This window comes from Homalodisca vitripennis, chromosome 5, assembly GCF_021130785.1.
Source record: "Homalodisca vitripennis isolate AUS2020 chromosome 5, UT_GWSS_2.1, whole genome shotgun sequence".
Classification (NCBI taxonomy): domain Eukaryota; kingdom Metazoa; phylum Arthropoda; class Insecta; order Hemiptera; family Cicadellidae; genus Homalodisca; species Homalodisca vitripennis.
The window spans coordinates 174,258,301-174,273,638 of record NC_060211.1 but is presented as its reverse complement, the minus strand read 5'-3'; the positions used below and the strand labels follow the sequence as shown (position 1 = coordinate 174,273,638).

The 15,338-nt window shown below is 35.0% G+C and overlaps 1 protein-coding gene across 1 annotated transcript in view; it reads left to right on the top strand.

Annotated features, from left to right (window-relative positions):
* The window catches only part of LOC124363204, an 82,974-nt gene that overhangs the window by 46,004 nt on the left and 21,632 nt on the right, over nt 1-15,338 (top strand). Inside the window, exon 3 of the mRNA XM_046818363.1 lies at nt 13,746-13,897. Coding sequence (XP_046674319.1) covers nt 13,757-13,897 — 141 coding nt within the window. The 5' untranslated portion in view covers nt 13,746-13,756. The remainder of the gene's footprint in view (nt 1-13,745; nt 13,898-15,338) is intronic.

The following is a 15,338-nucleotide window of genomic DNA, read 5'->3' as shown; positions in this document are numbered from 1 at the left end:
TGATAATAGGTTAACAGCATTTCCCGTAAGTCGTCGCCCGCTGAACCATCAACTTCCTCAGCATGATTAGGCTGTGCCACTGGTGGAACACAAGTGCTGAGCTGAAAATTGTCGTTGTTTTCATAAATTATGTGCAAAAATTAATTTTATACGGTTCAGACTGTTTTAAAATTATTTACATAATTAGTGAATGAAAGTTGTGATCTCACTTAGTGTATAATCTAATTAATTATTTAATTGGCTGACAGTGAAAGCTGAGCTCGAATCCATTTCCGTCTGTCTGTCTGTCTGTCCGCACGTTATTTCAAAAACCAATCAAGGTATGGTCTTAAGACTGTGCATAAAGCTTCGTTTCTTTACAGGCAACATCGAATGCAGGTCAGTTCATGGAATTTGGCTGAGCATTAGCGAACATTTTTAAATTTGTTTTATGGGTAACTAGCCTATAATGGCAACAACATCTTAATCGGAGAGTGAATCCATTTGTGAACAAACTGGAGCACAATAATATGACATTTTAACATGCGGCATAGTGGCACATGTAGCCTAATTATCTCAAGATATCTCGAGGAAGATTTGGCTGCCACAATTCCTGTATGATAGGACATCTCAAGAATTAAAATGAGCTATATACTTGAAATTTTGCATACAATCTCAGCGAAGCTTGATACGCAACTCGCTGTATGTTGTTCTCCTGCTTTGTTATTAACAAAAACACAAATTAACTACCAGATATTCTAGGAAAAGACAATTAAAAAATGTAGTATTACCATTGGTAGTCAAGAATGATTAACAAACTTCTTGTCGATGTTTAAAATTGATGTTCATAGAAATCTCTTCTTTTTGTTGTTAAAGTGGTTTTTACATGTGGGTTTGTAAAATCCAAATTATTTTAATTTCTCTCTGATATTCTTCAAGACTTTTCCACATTCTGAATGATGTAAACATTATACGTTATATGTTAATGAAATAAATACCTAAGCTTAGAATTTCATTGAAATTTTATTCTTTTTGTGAATAATCAATTTGTACATCTAATGTTTCCACCTTTAGGCTACTATAGGAATATAATAAGGGTTTGTTTTCTTACTTTGTTACACTATCTTGCGTCAGATACTTTGGTGAGCTATTTGTAGTAAAACTACCCTAGTTTTAACCGCATAGGAACAATTTTTAACCTCAAACTCTGTTATGTTCTTTTTTTGGTCGAATAATTATATATTATGACTCATTTAAACATATAATTCGAACGCATCCAAACTGTTTTTTTTTTTCGTTGTCTTATAAAAGCGTATACTTTTTTTAATATTACGTTGGTAACAATTCTTTATATTCAAGCTGTTCGTTTTATTGGTTGAACTTACATATACAATCTAGAGGAAATCATTATTTGTGGTCAAAATAAACATCACCTTACAATGAATCTAAATCATAACAGCTCACTCGTTGTATAATTCGAACAATTAACTGATTATTGGCTTTGAAATACTATGAAATTTATTTTTCAAAATCGATTTTATTGATTACCAATTTAAATATGTATATTTCAAAGCTTGTCTTTTATAGATCCATATTAAAGAATCTTTAACCCCACATTGATTATGGATTAATGTATTAATTAATTGGTTGGCTCCAGCGTGTATCCTGGAAGCGAAAATCACAGTTGTCTACCGAAGTGCACGCTATTTTATTTAAATCTGAGATTGGCAAAATATTACAGATTAGTTTTAATTTTTGCAATAATGCCCATGATTATTACCCGCACTGGCATTAAACTTTCTCGACGCATTTCTCAACAGATAAATATTTCATTATGACAGGTAATTCACGTTATGAAATAGAGAACGGAGCGTTTTTTTGAGTGTATGCGGGTGAGGCGTAACTGATGGTCTCATTAGTGTGGCACGGCGGCGGTGCGAGAGCAAGGTCGGGGCAGGAAGTAGCTCTGAGCCGGCGTCTGTCAGAGAGCTGGACCGATTCCAGCGGTGGATAGCTGACTGCTGCTGGGCGAGGCAGGAGGAAGTGTGCTGGAACACGCGAGCACGGTCAGCACTGGAACTGGAACTGGAACACTGACAGATGACAATGGCGAGATTGATAGACGTGGCCGGGACAGCGAGGCACACGTAACAAAAGTGAAACTAAAAATTAATTTTTAAACTTCAGAAACTGCCATTATCACTACTGATAATTTGATAGCTTGCTTATTAGAAAGTTTTTTACCCGAGTATCGGATTCCAAATAAATGGAAATATGGTTATTTTTCCAAACCTATATGAAGAACAATAGGACTTTCCCAGGGCTCTTCCTTAGGACCGATGTTATTTATTCCTTTGGATTTTATAGTGAATAGCATTTCTGCTCGTTACAGCTTTTGCAAACTATTGTCAAACTCTGCTGCTCAACTATTGATAGACGTGGCCGGAACAGCGAGGCCTTGCACGCGTAACAAAAGTGAAAGTAAAAATAAATTTTTAAACTTCAGAAACTGCTATTATCACTACTGAAAATTTGATAGCTTGCTTATTAGAAAGATTTTTACCCGAGTAGCAGATTCCAAATAAATGGAAGTATGGTTATTTTTCCAAACCTATATGAAGAACAATAGGACTCTCCCAGGGCTCTTCCATAAAACCGAACTTATTTGTTCTCTTTGGATTTGATAATGGATAGCATTTCTGCTCGTTACAGCTTATGCAAACTATTGTCAATCTCTGCTGCTCTGTTAGATTCAAAGTCCAATTTTGAAGACTGGGTGAATGGTTAAAGAAAGAGAGAACATTATCATTTAACACATTAATCGACAACAAATCTGCATAACATATCTATTAAATAAATAATTCGGAAAAATATTGCATTATTTACACTAAGTAGTATTTATAAGTTTTTCCCAATTTCTCCAAGAGTCTTCAATATATATTAAAGCTTAGTTACGAATAAATGTTGACACCAAGAATTTTACCTTTGTCACAGTTATGAAAGGCTGCAATAGACTATAGCTTATTTGAAATTAAATTATAGCTTGATAGCAGTAGTAAAATGTATGCTGAAATCTTTTCAGGAATATGAATTTGCCCCTTGTCCTTTAGTAAAGGACACTGGTTGTCCTTCAACCATTTTCCCATCCTCGAAAGGTTACCTTACAACTTCAAAACCCTTTCTGCATAAGCACTGGAATAAACATAACTTCAGCACTTTATCGAATCCAGGAGATTTCAAAAGAAAGAAAATCGGTCTTATGCATGAGCCCTGAGGAAGTCCTACTATTCTAGATACAGCCCCTGAAAAGATATATATTTTTATTTTCATTTCCATTCTGGTACCCGCATAAGATAAAATTCTTATAAGCCATCAACTTTTGAAACGTGAATTGTTAAAAGCACGTCGTAACTGAAAAATAGAATTCTTGCGTTACGGTACACATATTTCTGTTTCTTTCCCTTACACTATGTCAAGTGAGCAGCAAACATTAACCCCATTCTGAATCCAGATTTAGTTTTCGACACAACTTTGTCACAGCAATAAACCGTATAACCTGTTCTTCCACTATTCTCCCAGTTGCGTCTGACAAAATAGCGAATAATAGTGCTCATTTAAACTAGTCAGTTGGGCAGTTACGAGTTTGACCACCATTCTCTTTTTTTAACTGGACGTCAGGAAGCCACCTGTCAGAGATGTTAACAATGTGTCTAATGACTCCAACAGAACATATCTTCAAGCCTTTCACTATACAAATGTAAATTCTGCATACGTATCGAAAAGCACGACATTAAAATTACATTCATTGGTTTATTTTTATAATAATATTACTTTTACTTTAAACGCTCTCCGGTTGGCTCTCATGTGAAGCGTTTATCGTGCAGTTGTGTTTTTTTATTTGTTCTTACCTCTGAAGCGAGTTTCAGGTAAAATGTTTTCTTAATTTTGCCAGTTTCGCCGTCTCTATTTTTATTTTTTTACGTAATAAAGATGGAAAATTCGTAATTGCTATTACCATGATTGTAATTAATTTTTGTCTCGTTTCTGTAATGAACTTTAAACAAAGAAGATACCTTAGCATATGTTTTAGCAAAATTATTATCATATATCCTTTCTTAATACTTCTTATACTCTTGTTATCGTTTAGTAATTCCCAGGAAGCTAGGCAAAATTATAATAGAGTTTTTTAAAAGCCTTATGTATATACAAAGGTAAATTTTCAGGGTATAAATAATAATTAATATTTATTATTATTAATAATTATTTACCTATTTCTGAAGATCAGTAACATACAAGTAAGATTCTAAGATTCTATTAATTTCTCACTATAAATACAGTTCATTCATTTACATTATACTAATTTCGCTACCAAACTCGAGTACATTCTTTTATATATAACGTAATTAACCATTCATAGAACAATTTAAAAACATATATACAGTAGCATAGCTTAGAAAAGTGGTATGACTAAACATTCCTGAAATATTTTTTTTTTTTCATTTATAACTAGAATGTGACATTTAACAATGTCTTCTCATGCAAGTATGCACGAATTAAAAATTGTTAATACGACTTCCATCGTAGGTATTTCATAAAATACTTTCTCAACATTTCAACAAATTTAACACCATCTTTGATTGAGCTCGTATCGCATTACATACATGTTTTCTTACTCTGAGAGTAAGTATAATAAGGACGGAAAAATATTGATATTTAAAAATATAATGCCTTCCTGTGATACTATTGAAATCATTTTCTAACAACCGATAAGAAAATAAATTATTGGTTTGAATCCCCGAATTATACACGTGGCTGTATGGCCCAGTTCCTTGGCACGCCTACAGAGCGCGTATTTAGAGCCATATTGCGTCACTTTGGCGCCACTTAACTGAACCACATTTCCCAATCAAGTTGGGCATAACAGTTTACGCATAACCCCTAATTTGTCGAAAAATACTGACGAAACTGAATCAGTTTTTTTGCACTAGTCAAAAATGCATTGCATTGCACAAGTTGTTTCTTACATTTAATTCTCTGTTATTAATCCATCCACCTATTCATACCTACATAACAGTTTATTGACATCAATTCTGTATAAGAAGGTCATCGACATTCTATTCGTTGAAATAGCCTAACGGTTTGCCATGAACCCTTCAACAGAATAAAACACTCGAGAGAACTAAGTTGGGTTTTAGCTGAATTTGAAATATTTTTGAGTTAAAAAAGGGGAGGCCGAACTTTTTAGATTTATATTATATACTTTAAGTAACCATCTATAGCTAGTAACCATCTCGTAATTGGTTTTAAGCAGCTTACAGTGTATGCAGGGTAAATAATTAAGTCTGCCCCAAAAGGGTTCACTTCTGGCTGGTTTATACCTTCCAAGTTGAACCTACACTGACACAGCAAAAACCGATGTGTCACTTAGATCTGGGCAACCTTATGGTTGTCCATAAGCGGCACATCACTAACCGCAAATGTCGAGATTCTGGGTTGCAAGGGTAATTCGATAGGTCTAGTCTACTGCGGGAGATGACTGTTGAAGTTGGTGGCCTCTCTAAGTTTCAAAGGTTCTTGTTAGCCTAGACATAAGTACGTGCCTGCTTTGACTGGACAGGCTGGTTCAGAGCTGGCTTCGCCTTCTTCCAAGGATACATGACTGAGATTAATGCACTTAATTCTTCCTCGTGGATCTCGACAGGAGACGGCCCCTACCCCAAAATATACCCATCCAGAATATCTTGTCACTCAGGAAGCAGCGCAAAGATCCTTTTAGAACTATGTGCTATGTCTAAGTTTCTTGTCTTAAAAGAACAAAAAACGAAGTGGCCTTCGAGTTCTTCTATGACGATTGACAGATTGTATCACTGTCTGTGTAACTAAATATCAGTGACCTCTGATTTCCACTGCTACCATTAAAGAAAAAGGTAGGTGTACGCCAGTCCACGTATTGCGTAACATGCTTCGTCAGATTTGCATGCAAACAAAACCTACTTGTGTTACTGTGTCGTGTGTTAAGTTATAAAAATGTGCTCAGTTTGTTTACAAATGTATTTTCTCTGGATTTTCTCGTTGCCATCATGGTTACCCCAAAAACCAATGTACAAATGGTCACTAACACTTAGTCATATCCTATGGAGTGACATGTAAAACTTTCAAATTTATAGGCCAGTTCATGTCCTTATGTAATCGTTACATTATATCCTTATATATTTCTTTTTTGTAATTCAATGTTTATTGAAATTAAATTAGGCTGTTGTCATTAATATAGATAAAAGTCGTTTGACATGTATTAGGTCTCCCGATCATATGTTAGTTTGGTTATTTAAACGCATATGTGACAGATACGCCCAAATACAAAATAATTTAATCGTTAAAAGTAAGGGCTCTGTGGTGTAATGGTAGCACATTCACCCGGCAAGTGAGAGATCCGGGTTCGAGTCTCGGCGGAGTACTTTTTGTGATTCATTGTTTATTGAAATTATATGTATTGTAACGTGTACATAAAAATATAATATAAGGCGTACATAAGGATATAATGAAAGGCATTATCCAAAATATAAAGAGATATTTTAAGAGAGCGGTAAAAATATCACATTCTTCAAGAGTGTTCTGGTTGTAATATTTCTCATATTCTTATTGAATTTTGTCACTGTTTGATTCAATCTTAATCATATTTACCTACTTCTAAATCAGAACATACGTTTTTTGGTACATTATTAATCCCATCGGTTGTACACTTCACTCTGGTGCAGTAAAACATTTTCAATCTTTTCAAGAGATTATAAAATTTGGTGCAATCGAGTCATCTGCACATGAGAAATGTATCAGTTTCATCAATTTTGAAATTGATGTTATGGAAATAAATATTAGATTTATCAATTATTTCTCCTTGCGGTCATCTAACTATCATCCAATCTAAAGCTCATTTAGGGCCCATTAGACGACTCTTGCAGTTGCAATGTTGGTCCATCATCCATTGCAAGAATGGTTTGCTAATCTTGCCCATCTTCAGCATAACTATCCCTGTCAGCAAATTGCACACAGCCCGCTGCAATAACAATCGTTTCTCTCATGTCTCTTTCCAACTGGCAGAATATTCTTCTCTAAACATGTTTTCTATTATTCTCTCCTTATTCGTAACTGACTCTATATTATAAATTATTTTTGATAGATCATCGAACTATGAAGGAAACAGGATTTTCCGGACATTTGCCATTGTTCAGTTAAACAAAAAATCAGTAACACTATGTTTCGAGATCTTCAATCTGATCTCTTCTTCGGGTAAATAACTAACCTAATACATAATTACAAAGCTTCGAGCTATATTTTTGTAACAGTGGTTGTTTCCTAACCCTTGCCTCACTCGTACATTTACTCGGTGTACATATCGAAAACATAATTAAAACAAATCCAACACAAATTCCTTCGATATTCATATTACAAACAATTTAACTTTCCATGTGACCGAAACCTTTTAACGGCGATTCTTAGACAATGTTTTTAATTTGATACAGTCACATCCAGAAGGAACAAATCTGGTCTTACGTTTATTTAAAAATTTATTCATGGTTCAATAGAGAGTTGCGTTCTTTTAATTAAGATTCAGTTGTTTGTTCCTAGAAGCAACTTGGGTCCATCAGTAGTTTTTGTTGTCACCAAATGCAACATAGTCCAACATTATAATTTTCCATTTTTAAGGCCTTAAGACTTTTAAATTTATTTAAGCAGGAGGTAGAGGTGTTCAATAACCTAGTTGGTGAGTTCAAATCGAAATTGACAAAGTTTGTTGACTTATTATAAAGCAAACCATTTAATTTTTTATTGTGATAAAAATTATTCTTTTGTTTTGTTAGGTAAACTTAGTGTGCCATTGAGATTTTGCATTTAATTTAATTTCTACATAGGCAAGATCGATTTTGATTTCGATTCCTGTCTCAAAATATGATTTGGCTGAGCGTCAGAGTAGCTTAACTGTTTGCAGAATATCTTAAGAATGAAATTAACTACATACTTCAAGCTATGTGCAAATTTTTGTCAAGTTTTACGTATCAAAAACAGCTGATATTTATTTGTACTAACAAAAATTTCATGATAGGTCGTTGAAAAAAATAAATTGTGCGCCACCAATTTCATGATCTCCGTTTAAGGTAACGAAAAACAGTCATTTCATAGAGCAACTAAAGTATCAAAAATAGCTGCTATGTGTGTATTATGTATGATAAAAAATAGTATATTTAATTACCTAAAAGTGTCGAAAAGCTTTTTTTTCCACTGCAAAATCGCGTTTCTCGTGTAGCTGAAGACGAAAAATAAAGCTATAATAATAAAATATGAACGCTACATTTCATTATAATACATATTACAAGATGTAACTAATCTCAATTTTTTAGTAAATTTAAAATCACTATGCAAGGAACGGAAGTTGACGTTACGTACTTTTCCTACTACCTCATATTTCCATTTAACGTATCTGGGCGTTCGTAATAAGATACAGACTCAAAACGTTCACAAACATATTGCATGCTTAGACATTTATACTCTTCTGCGTAATATAATAAAAATAATATTTATTAAAAAAATTAATTGAAAATGCCTTTACTTATACAGGCGAAGTTACGACTAAAGAGTCCTCCCTTCCCCTCTAAAACACAAATCAAAAATAAAATAAAATCACTCCTATTACAATATCGTAACTGACATGTCAAACTAAATTACGTCCAATAATTAATTACGATACAACATAAAAGTTTACATTTAAAAATTAAAAATTGGGTATATTCATTGAACTATAACAAAACTATCTTTAATACAATATTCAACTAATAGAATTATGACATCCTTTTCAGCGGTATGCTCTGTATTATAAAAGAAATATATTAAAATATTTTATCTTAACGGGAGGATTTTAAATTTATATAGGCCTAAATTTGCAAGGAGTTAACCGCCGTAGTGTCCAATTCTGCGCATTAAAAAACAAGGACTTTGGCGTAGAGGTGGATTATCTTAAACTGTATTAACTATTATTTCACTCGGTTTGTTCAAACTGAATTATTATTTATCACAGTAATGCAAACCCATTCTTTCCACCTCAATATAAGAACGTAAGCGTGACATGATGACAACGCCTTCACTGCTCCTGCACTGGACCGAAAGGTCAGGATGCTCCTATAGTAATTGTCACCCGATTCTGTCACATCACGGGCCGGCTGCTGGCCAGGGGAGGGCAGACCATGTGCGGTGAAAGTACGCCGCTCAGACTCTGCCCGACGCCCGTCAGAGAACCTTGGTCTCTAGATGACTGCTTGTCGAACTGCCCGACTTCACACTTCACCGTCTGCACCCTAGTATCTTTCTTATCTGTTTGGTAACTACCCTTAGGCTGTAAGCTTTGTCCTTTTCTTCGTTCTGGGTTCCATCAAATAATTTTGAGGAATCCAAGAATTTTTATTTCTGTAAAGTTCTTTCGTTTAGTTGTATTCAATAATTGTACATTATTTTTATCTGTAGTGCCTTTTTATTTCAAAGCTATTTATATATTTCATAGCTGGAATTTTATAACTATAGTTATAGCAGCTCAATCCATAACTTTTTCCACTTCCAGGCTCAGTTCTAGCTGTGCATCTAATTAACAAACGATAGCAATTATTACGTACCTTGGTGCATACCCTGAGTGAATGCAATGTTCCCTCTCACCTTTTCAGTTTGCACACGAACTGCAGATGCCTGTTTCCATATATCAAGCATTAAATGGTTGTGTAACAATACTATTTTGCAATAGTTTCAAGAAAAGCAATGCTTGTACTTGCCATTGTTATTCGCTTTCAAAACTCAACAGTACTAAGATCATTTATATTACTTATGATAATCCAGTGTAATTTACTTTCACGATATAATACGGAGAAACCATAGTAGGTGTATTGTATATATTTTAATACTTATGGTGCTTATTGACATTTTCTTAATATTCAAAATTATTTTATTGATTTTAATTAGAGTAAACACGTACTTTATGTTAATTTCCTACGGATTATAAAGGCCCTTAACAAGACGTTATCCTTCGTGAGAATAATAATCTGGTATAAACCAGAAGTAGATAGATAGGTCCATGCAACATTAGCCGGTCATTTCTTATTTGGTAACGACATTATGGAAATAGATCTTTTCATTTTCATTTTGTTTTATTCATGTCTTATTACGCATCAATTATAGGTGTTTTGTATTTGCTTTGTTAAAATAACATTTTATTTTCTTAGTTGTACAACAATCTATCTCCGTTTGACCCTAAATCACTCATAACTTTTCAGCCTTAAAAATCTGACAACATTAAATATATTGCCTTACAATTAATATAGCAAAGTGTAATGGTGTATTATCCACCTCACTATTAAGCTATGAAAGGACATTACACCTGTATAAAGATCTTAATTTAATCGATATTAATAGTAATCGATTAAACATATAAGGCCCCCAAGTACTATCTTAGCTTATAATTTAATTACGTATAGAAATGTAGCGTGTCTATAAATTGTTAATTTTTTAAATTCCTTCACTGAAATATTAATTGAATTCGCCTTTATTCTCACGTCCACTAGTTTGTTATTTCCAACGCATTGCGTTTTAACCGCAAAACCCATTTCCCTCGACATAATTCACGTTAAAATACCATCGTGCCCTTCCGGTTTCAAATAACTGTCCGGTTTTTGCCGCCGCGACGCGTCACTTGCGTTCACATTCGAAGCTGGTTTTGCCTGAATATCGTTTCACTTGGCAGAAGAAAGTTGCTTGTGTTGCATAAGAAGCGGTTCTGGCCTGACCACACCTCTGCGGGCAAACTGTTACAAGGCGGTCCGCGGGGTTATGTTGGCGGCATTGTCACCTGATATGTCTTGTCAAATGTCACCTATTAGGGCATGATGATACGAGCCATACTCTTGACATTTGAAAAATGCCGTGTGGATCCTTCCGTCCGGTCCGGTCGTTTGACCGGACCGGGTGGAAAACCGGACCGGACTCATAAAAAAACATGGCATTTGCACAATTAATTACGTTTTACTCATCGGTTATTTATAAAAATTTAAATTGTTTAACACAATTCGCCTGGGTTTGCTTTGAGTTTTCTTTGCAGCTAAAATACAGGCCACTAAATATTTTTAACTTTTGTATCTTTTACAACAATCGATTCAAAGTCGCCTTTATCAAAATTGTTGAATTTTTAAATTTTTCAGATCATGGTACTATATCGTATATCTGGATAAGGCCCAATATTCACCGGTCGTACACGATTAACCAATCGTGTTTAGTGAACGTTAAGTCGGATTCAGTTCACGCACTCTGTATACGAGTTTATCAGGGACAACTTCACTTCAGACCTCAATCGTGCACTTCTTATAGCACTCCTAAGCTTGTTCTACGCTTATGGAGAGTTTATTTAGGACTGAAATGATATGTAAAGTTTGTTATTGGTGATAATAGGGTTTCGCACATTTCCCACCGTTATATGATACGATTAAACGTATAACGATGGCAAACGTCCGAAATCCTGTTCTATTTTAAACATTATGTCCTTTATCTGCCACAATGATAAGTTTTGTTTGATTAAAAGTATTCAAAACAAGTAGGTTTAGTCTATTAAATATTTTACTACTATATTCCGCCCAATTTGACTTTCGTATTACAGTACAGATATCGAAAAAACTGTCGGATTTTTTAAAAAAGATATAAAAATTTTGTTTAACTAAGGTATAATAAAAATGTTTCCTATTTTACGCATGCGTAATAAAAAGAGCTTTTTTGAAACACGTCAAAATTGTGTGTTCTAGCTTTTTTGAAACACGCCAGAACTGTTCGAAAAGTAGCTCATTTTATGCATATGTATGAAACATGATACTGATAATTGGGCAGGTCGGGCTCAAGGCCGAACGATGTCCAGTATTCAGATGACATCCTTGACTCCCGGCATATGTTCACCTGAGCCTCTGCTGCAGACTGATGTAGGGGCTGGTGTCGTAAGAGTGGCCGAGGCCGAGAGCCGAACACCCACCTCAAGGCAATCACCCGGTCTTGGGCACAACCGGTCTGGGCTAAACTGGGTTACTTGGATGCACGCTGACTTCTATAGCATATGCGCACGGATTACAAATATAATACCTTCTTAATATCAGTATTGCTCAGTTGTTCCAAAATTTAAACTCCTATACATTTCAGATGTTTTAAATTTGAGTGTTTAAGATTGCAAAAGAAGACTAAGCAAATATTGTAGTAACAAGTACAATCTTTACTTTAAGAGGAACTATTAGTAGAGGACACAACAGTTTCTTTTGGGGAAGGAGGATTCTTCAGCGATTACATTTTTTTCAGCTTATTCCACATAATTCAGCTGCATTATTTGTTTCTTTATACTCTGATTTGAACTCCATTACCTTCAGTTACCTTTCGCAGTTATCTTTACAATTGAGTATTATGATTATCTAATCATTATAAGTTTTATTTCTTAGTGATTCGATTTGGCATATGTTTTATTCTGTATTTATTTTAATTATTAAATGACATCTCATTTAGAAACGTATTACAAGTCTATTAAAGTATTCCCCAATTTTAATTTTTTGGTACCATACACGAAAGAGTGGCGGGTGCTGTTATGGTAATGAATTCAGTAAGTAATAGAGAGCTCTTTTGTTCTAAATATACATGATTTACTTTTTCCGACTCAATCAAGGGAGAGAGTATTACAAACAAATAAATATTCCGTTTCCTTTAGTTTAGTTTATTTTTCTCAACTGTTACTGTTTAGTAAATTTAAGACAGACGAAATGAAAAGGAATATGTAAATGAAGTATTGTAAAGACTAGCTAACTTCCTCTTCAATATATTTGACTTACAATTCTTAATTTTAAAACTGAATAATACTATTTTCTATAGCAGTTATTTTGACGAATATATAAATGATTATTTTTATGTTAGGACTGTGTATCTTAAACATAGCTATAGAATGATTTCTCATTCTAAATTAAATTTAAGTATTCCCTCCAGCACAGATCATCTCCCTCGCTTGTCAATCATCCTATCTTCTGTTTAACTTATGACCATGATTTGAGATCAATTACGAGAGAAGAATATCTAAAAATCGTAGGTAAAGACCATCATTCTGAGGTTAAGTATGAGGGTAACTTTGGAGCCTAGCTAAAGATCATGTTTTGAGGTCAAATATGAAAAGGGACTTTGCAGCCTATCTAAGTTCTGAGGTCAATTATATTAGAGAACTTTGCAGCCTAGCTAAAGACCATGTCCTTAAGTCAAGTATGAGAGATCTTTGTACCGATCTTAACAAAGGTCATGTTCTGAGGTAAAGTATGAAAGGGAACTTAACAGCATAGCTAAAGATCATGCTCTAAGGTCAAGAATGAGAGTAACTTAGCAGTCAAATAGAATGCATGCTCTGAGGTAAAATATGAGAAGGAACTTCGCAGCCTATCTAAATATCATGTTCTGAAGTATGAAATAAACTTTGCAGATAACTACAAAACAATGCTCTGATGTCAAATATGAGAGGGGACTTTGCAGCCTAGATAAGGATCATCATGTGTAAAGAGAACTTTGCAGCCTATCTAAATATCATGTTCTGAAGTATGAAATAAACTTTGCAGATAACTACAAAACAATGCTCTGATGTCAAATATGAGAGGGGACTTTGCAGCCTAGATAAGGATCATCATGTGTAAGGAGAACTTTGCAGCCTAACTCATGATATATGTTTCACGTTTCAGGTAGCTTAGTGATGGCTGTGTGGCAGTGTAGGCTACTGCTAGGGATAGTGCTCGTGCACCTCGCCCTCTCATCCCCCTCAGTCCGGAGGGACGTTCTATCCCTCACTCACGAGACAGACTCCGGGCCCAACCCTCTCTCCGAGCTGCAGCCGGTATGTACACATCTTTATAACCTCTATGTAAACAGTTGTTGTTGCAGGTTTCAACTGACAAAACAGGCATAATACCGAAAAAAACACTCGTAAATTCCTTATCGGAATCGAATTGCGTTTCTCTCGTCGTAAATTTGTAGACCGTTAATCATTACGAGTTTGCAGCTTATCTTCGACTGTCTCCGCATCAGAGACACTGCTGGTCTCGCAATAGGGACAGCACAATTACGACCACTGTACTTGTATGACGTCATACCTTTACTCTCCGTGACGATGTTTTTAATTAGAGTCGCCTCTATCTCGCCTTAATTAGTAACTTAGCCTACTACCGCCTTACGCACTGTATTGTACATTTTTGCGCTACGCAATTACGCCCTTGCAATATAAAACAGCCAAACCTAGCCTGCTTAGACAGACCAGGCTGTGTGGTTAGACATTAATGACGTTATCACGACCAAACGTGACACTCAACAGTTTTAGGTTGGATAAAAGTGGCAGGATAACTATTTTTAACTCGCTGGTCGTAGGTAATATCATAAAACTAAAGTAATTTTCACATCAATCCACATTTTCAAAAGTTTATCAAGGCATAAATGTAATCTCCTCAAAACTAAAAAAAATAAAATACTAAAATTGAACTACTTTAAATTGATAAATGACAACTATAAGATTACAGAGCGAATCAGTTGAAAAATTACATGACAACTATTGAATGTACAACACAGTTTGACATTCCCGATAAATGAACATTAATGATGGTACATAATTACAGTTAGTGTGTAAGACATCAATTAACTGCATAAAAATATAACATTACTATACCCTTACCAGTACAATAGTAACTGTACCAAAACAGCCACAGTGATAACAAGTACAGTGACTGTAAGTGACTGATACAACTGTAGCAATCCAACCAACTACAGTGAATGAACTAACCGCAGGTACGTGAACTGGACCACGACATTACTGCTACAGTGACGGTCAACAAGTACAGTGACTGATACAACTTTACTGTAGCAATCCAACCAACTACAGTGAATGAACTAACCGCAGGTACGTGAACTGGACCACGACATTACTGCTACAGTGACGGTCAACAAGTACAGTGACTGATCCAACTTTACTGTATCAATCCAACCAACTGCAGTGAATGAACTAACCGCAGGTACGTGAACTGGACCACGACATTACTGCTACAGTGACGGTCAACAAGTACAGTGACTGATACAACTTTACTGTATCAATCCAACCAACTGCAGTGAATGAACTAACCACAGGTACGTGAACTGGACCACGACATTACTGCTACAGTGACGGTCAACAAGCACAGTGACTGATACAACTTTACTGTATCAATCCAACCAACTACAGTGAATGAACTAACCACAGGTACGTGAACTGGACTACGACATTACTGCTACAGTGACGGTCAACAAGCACA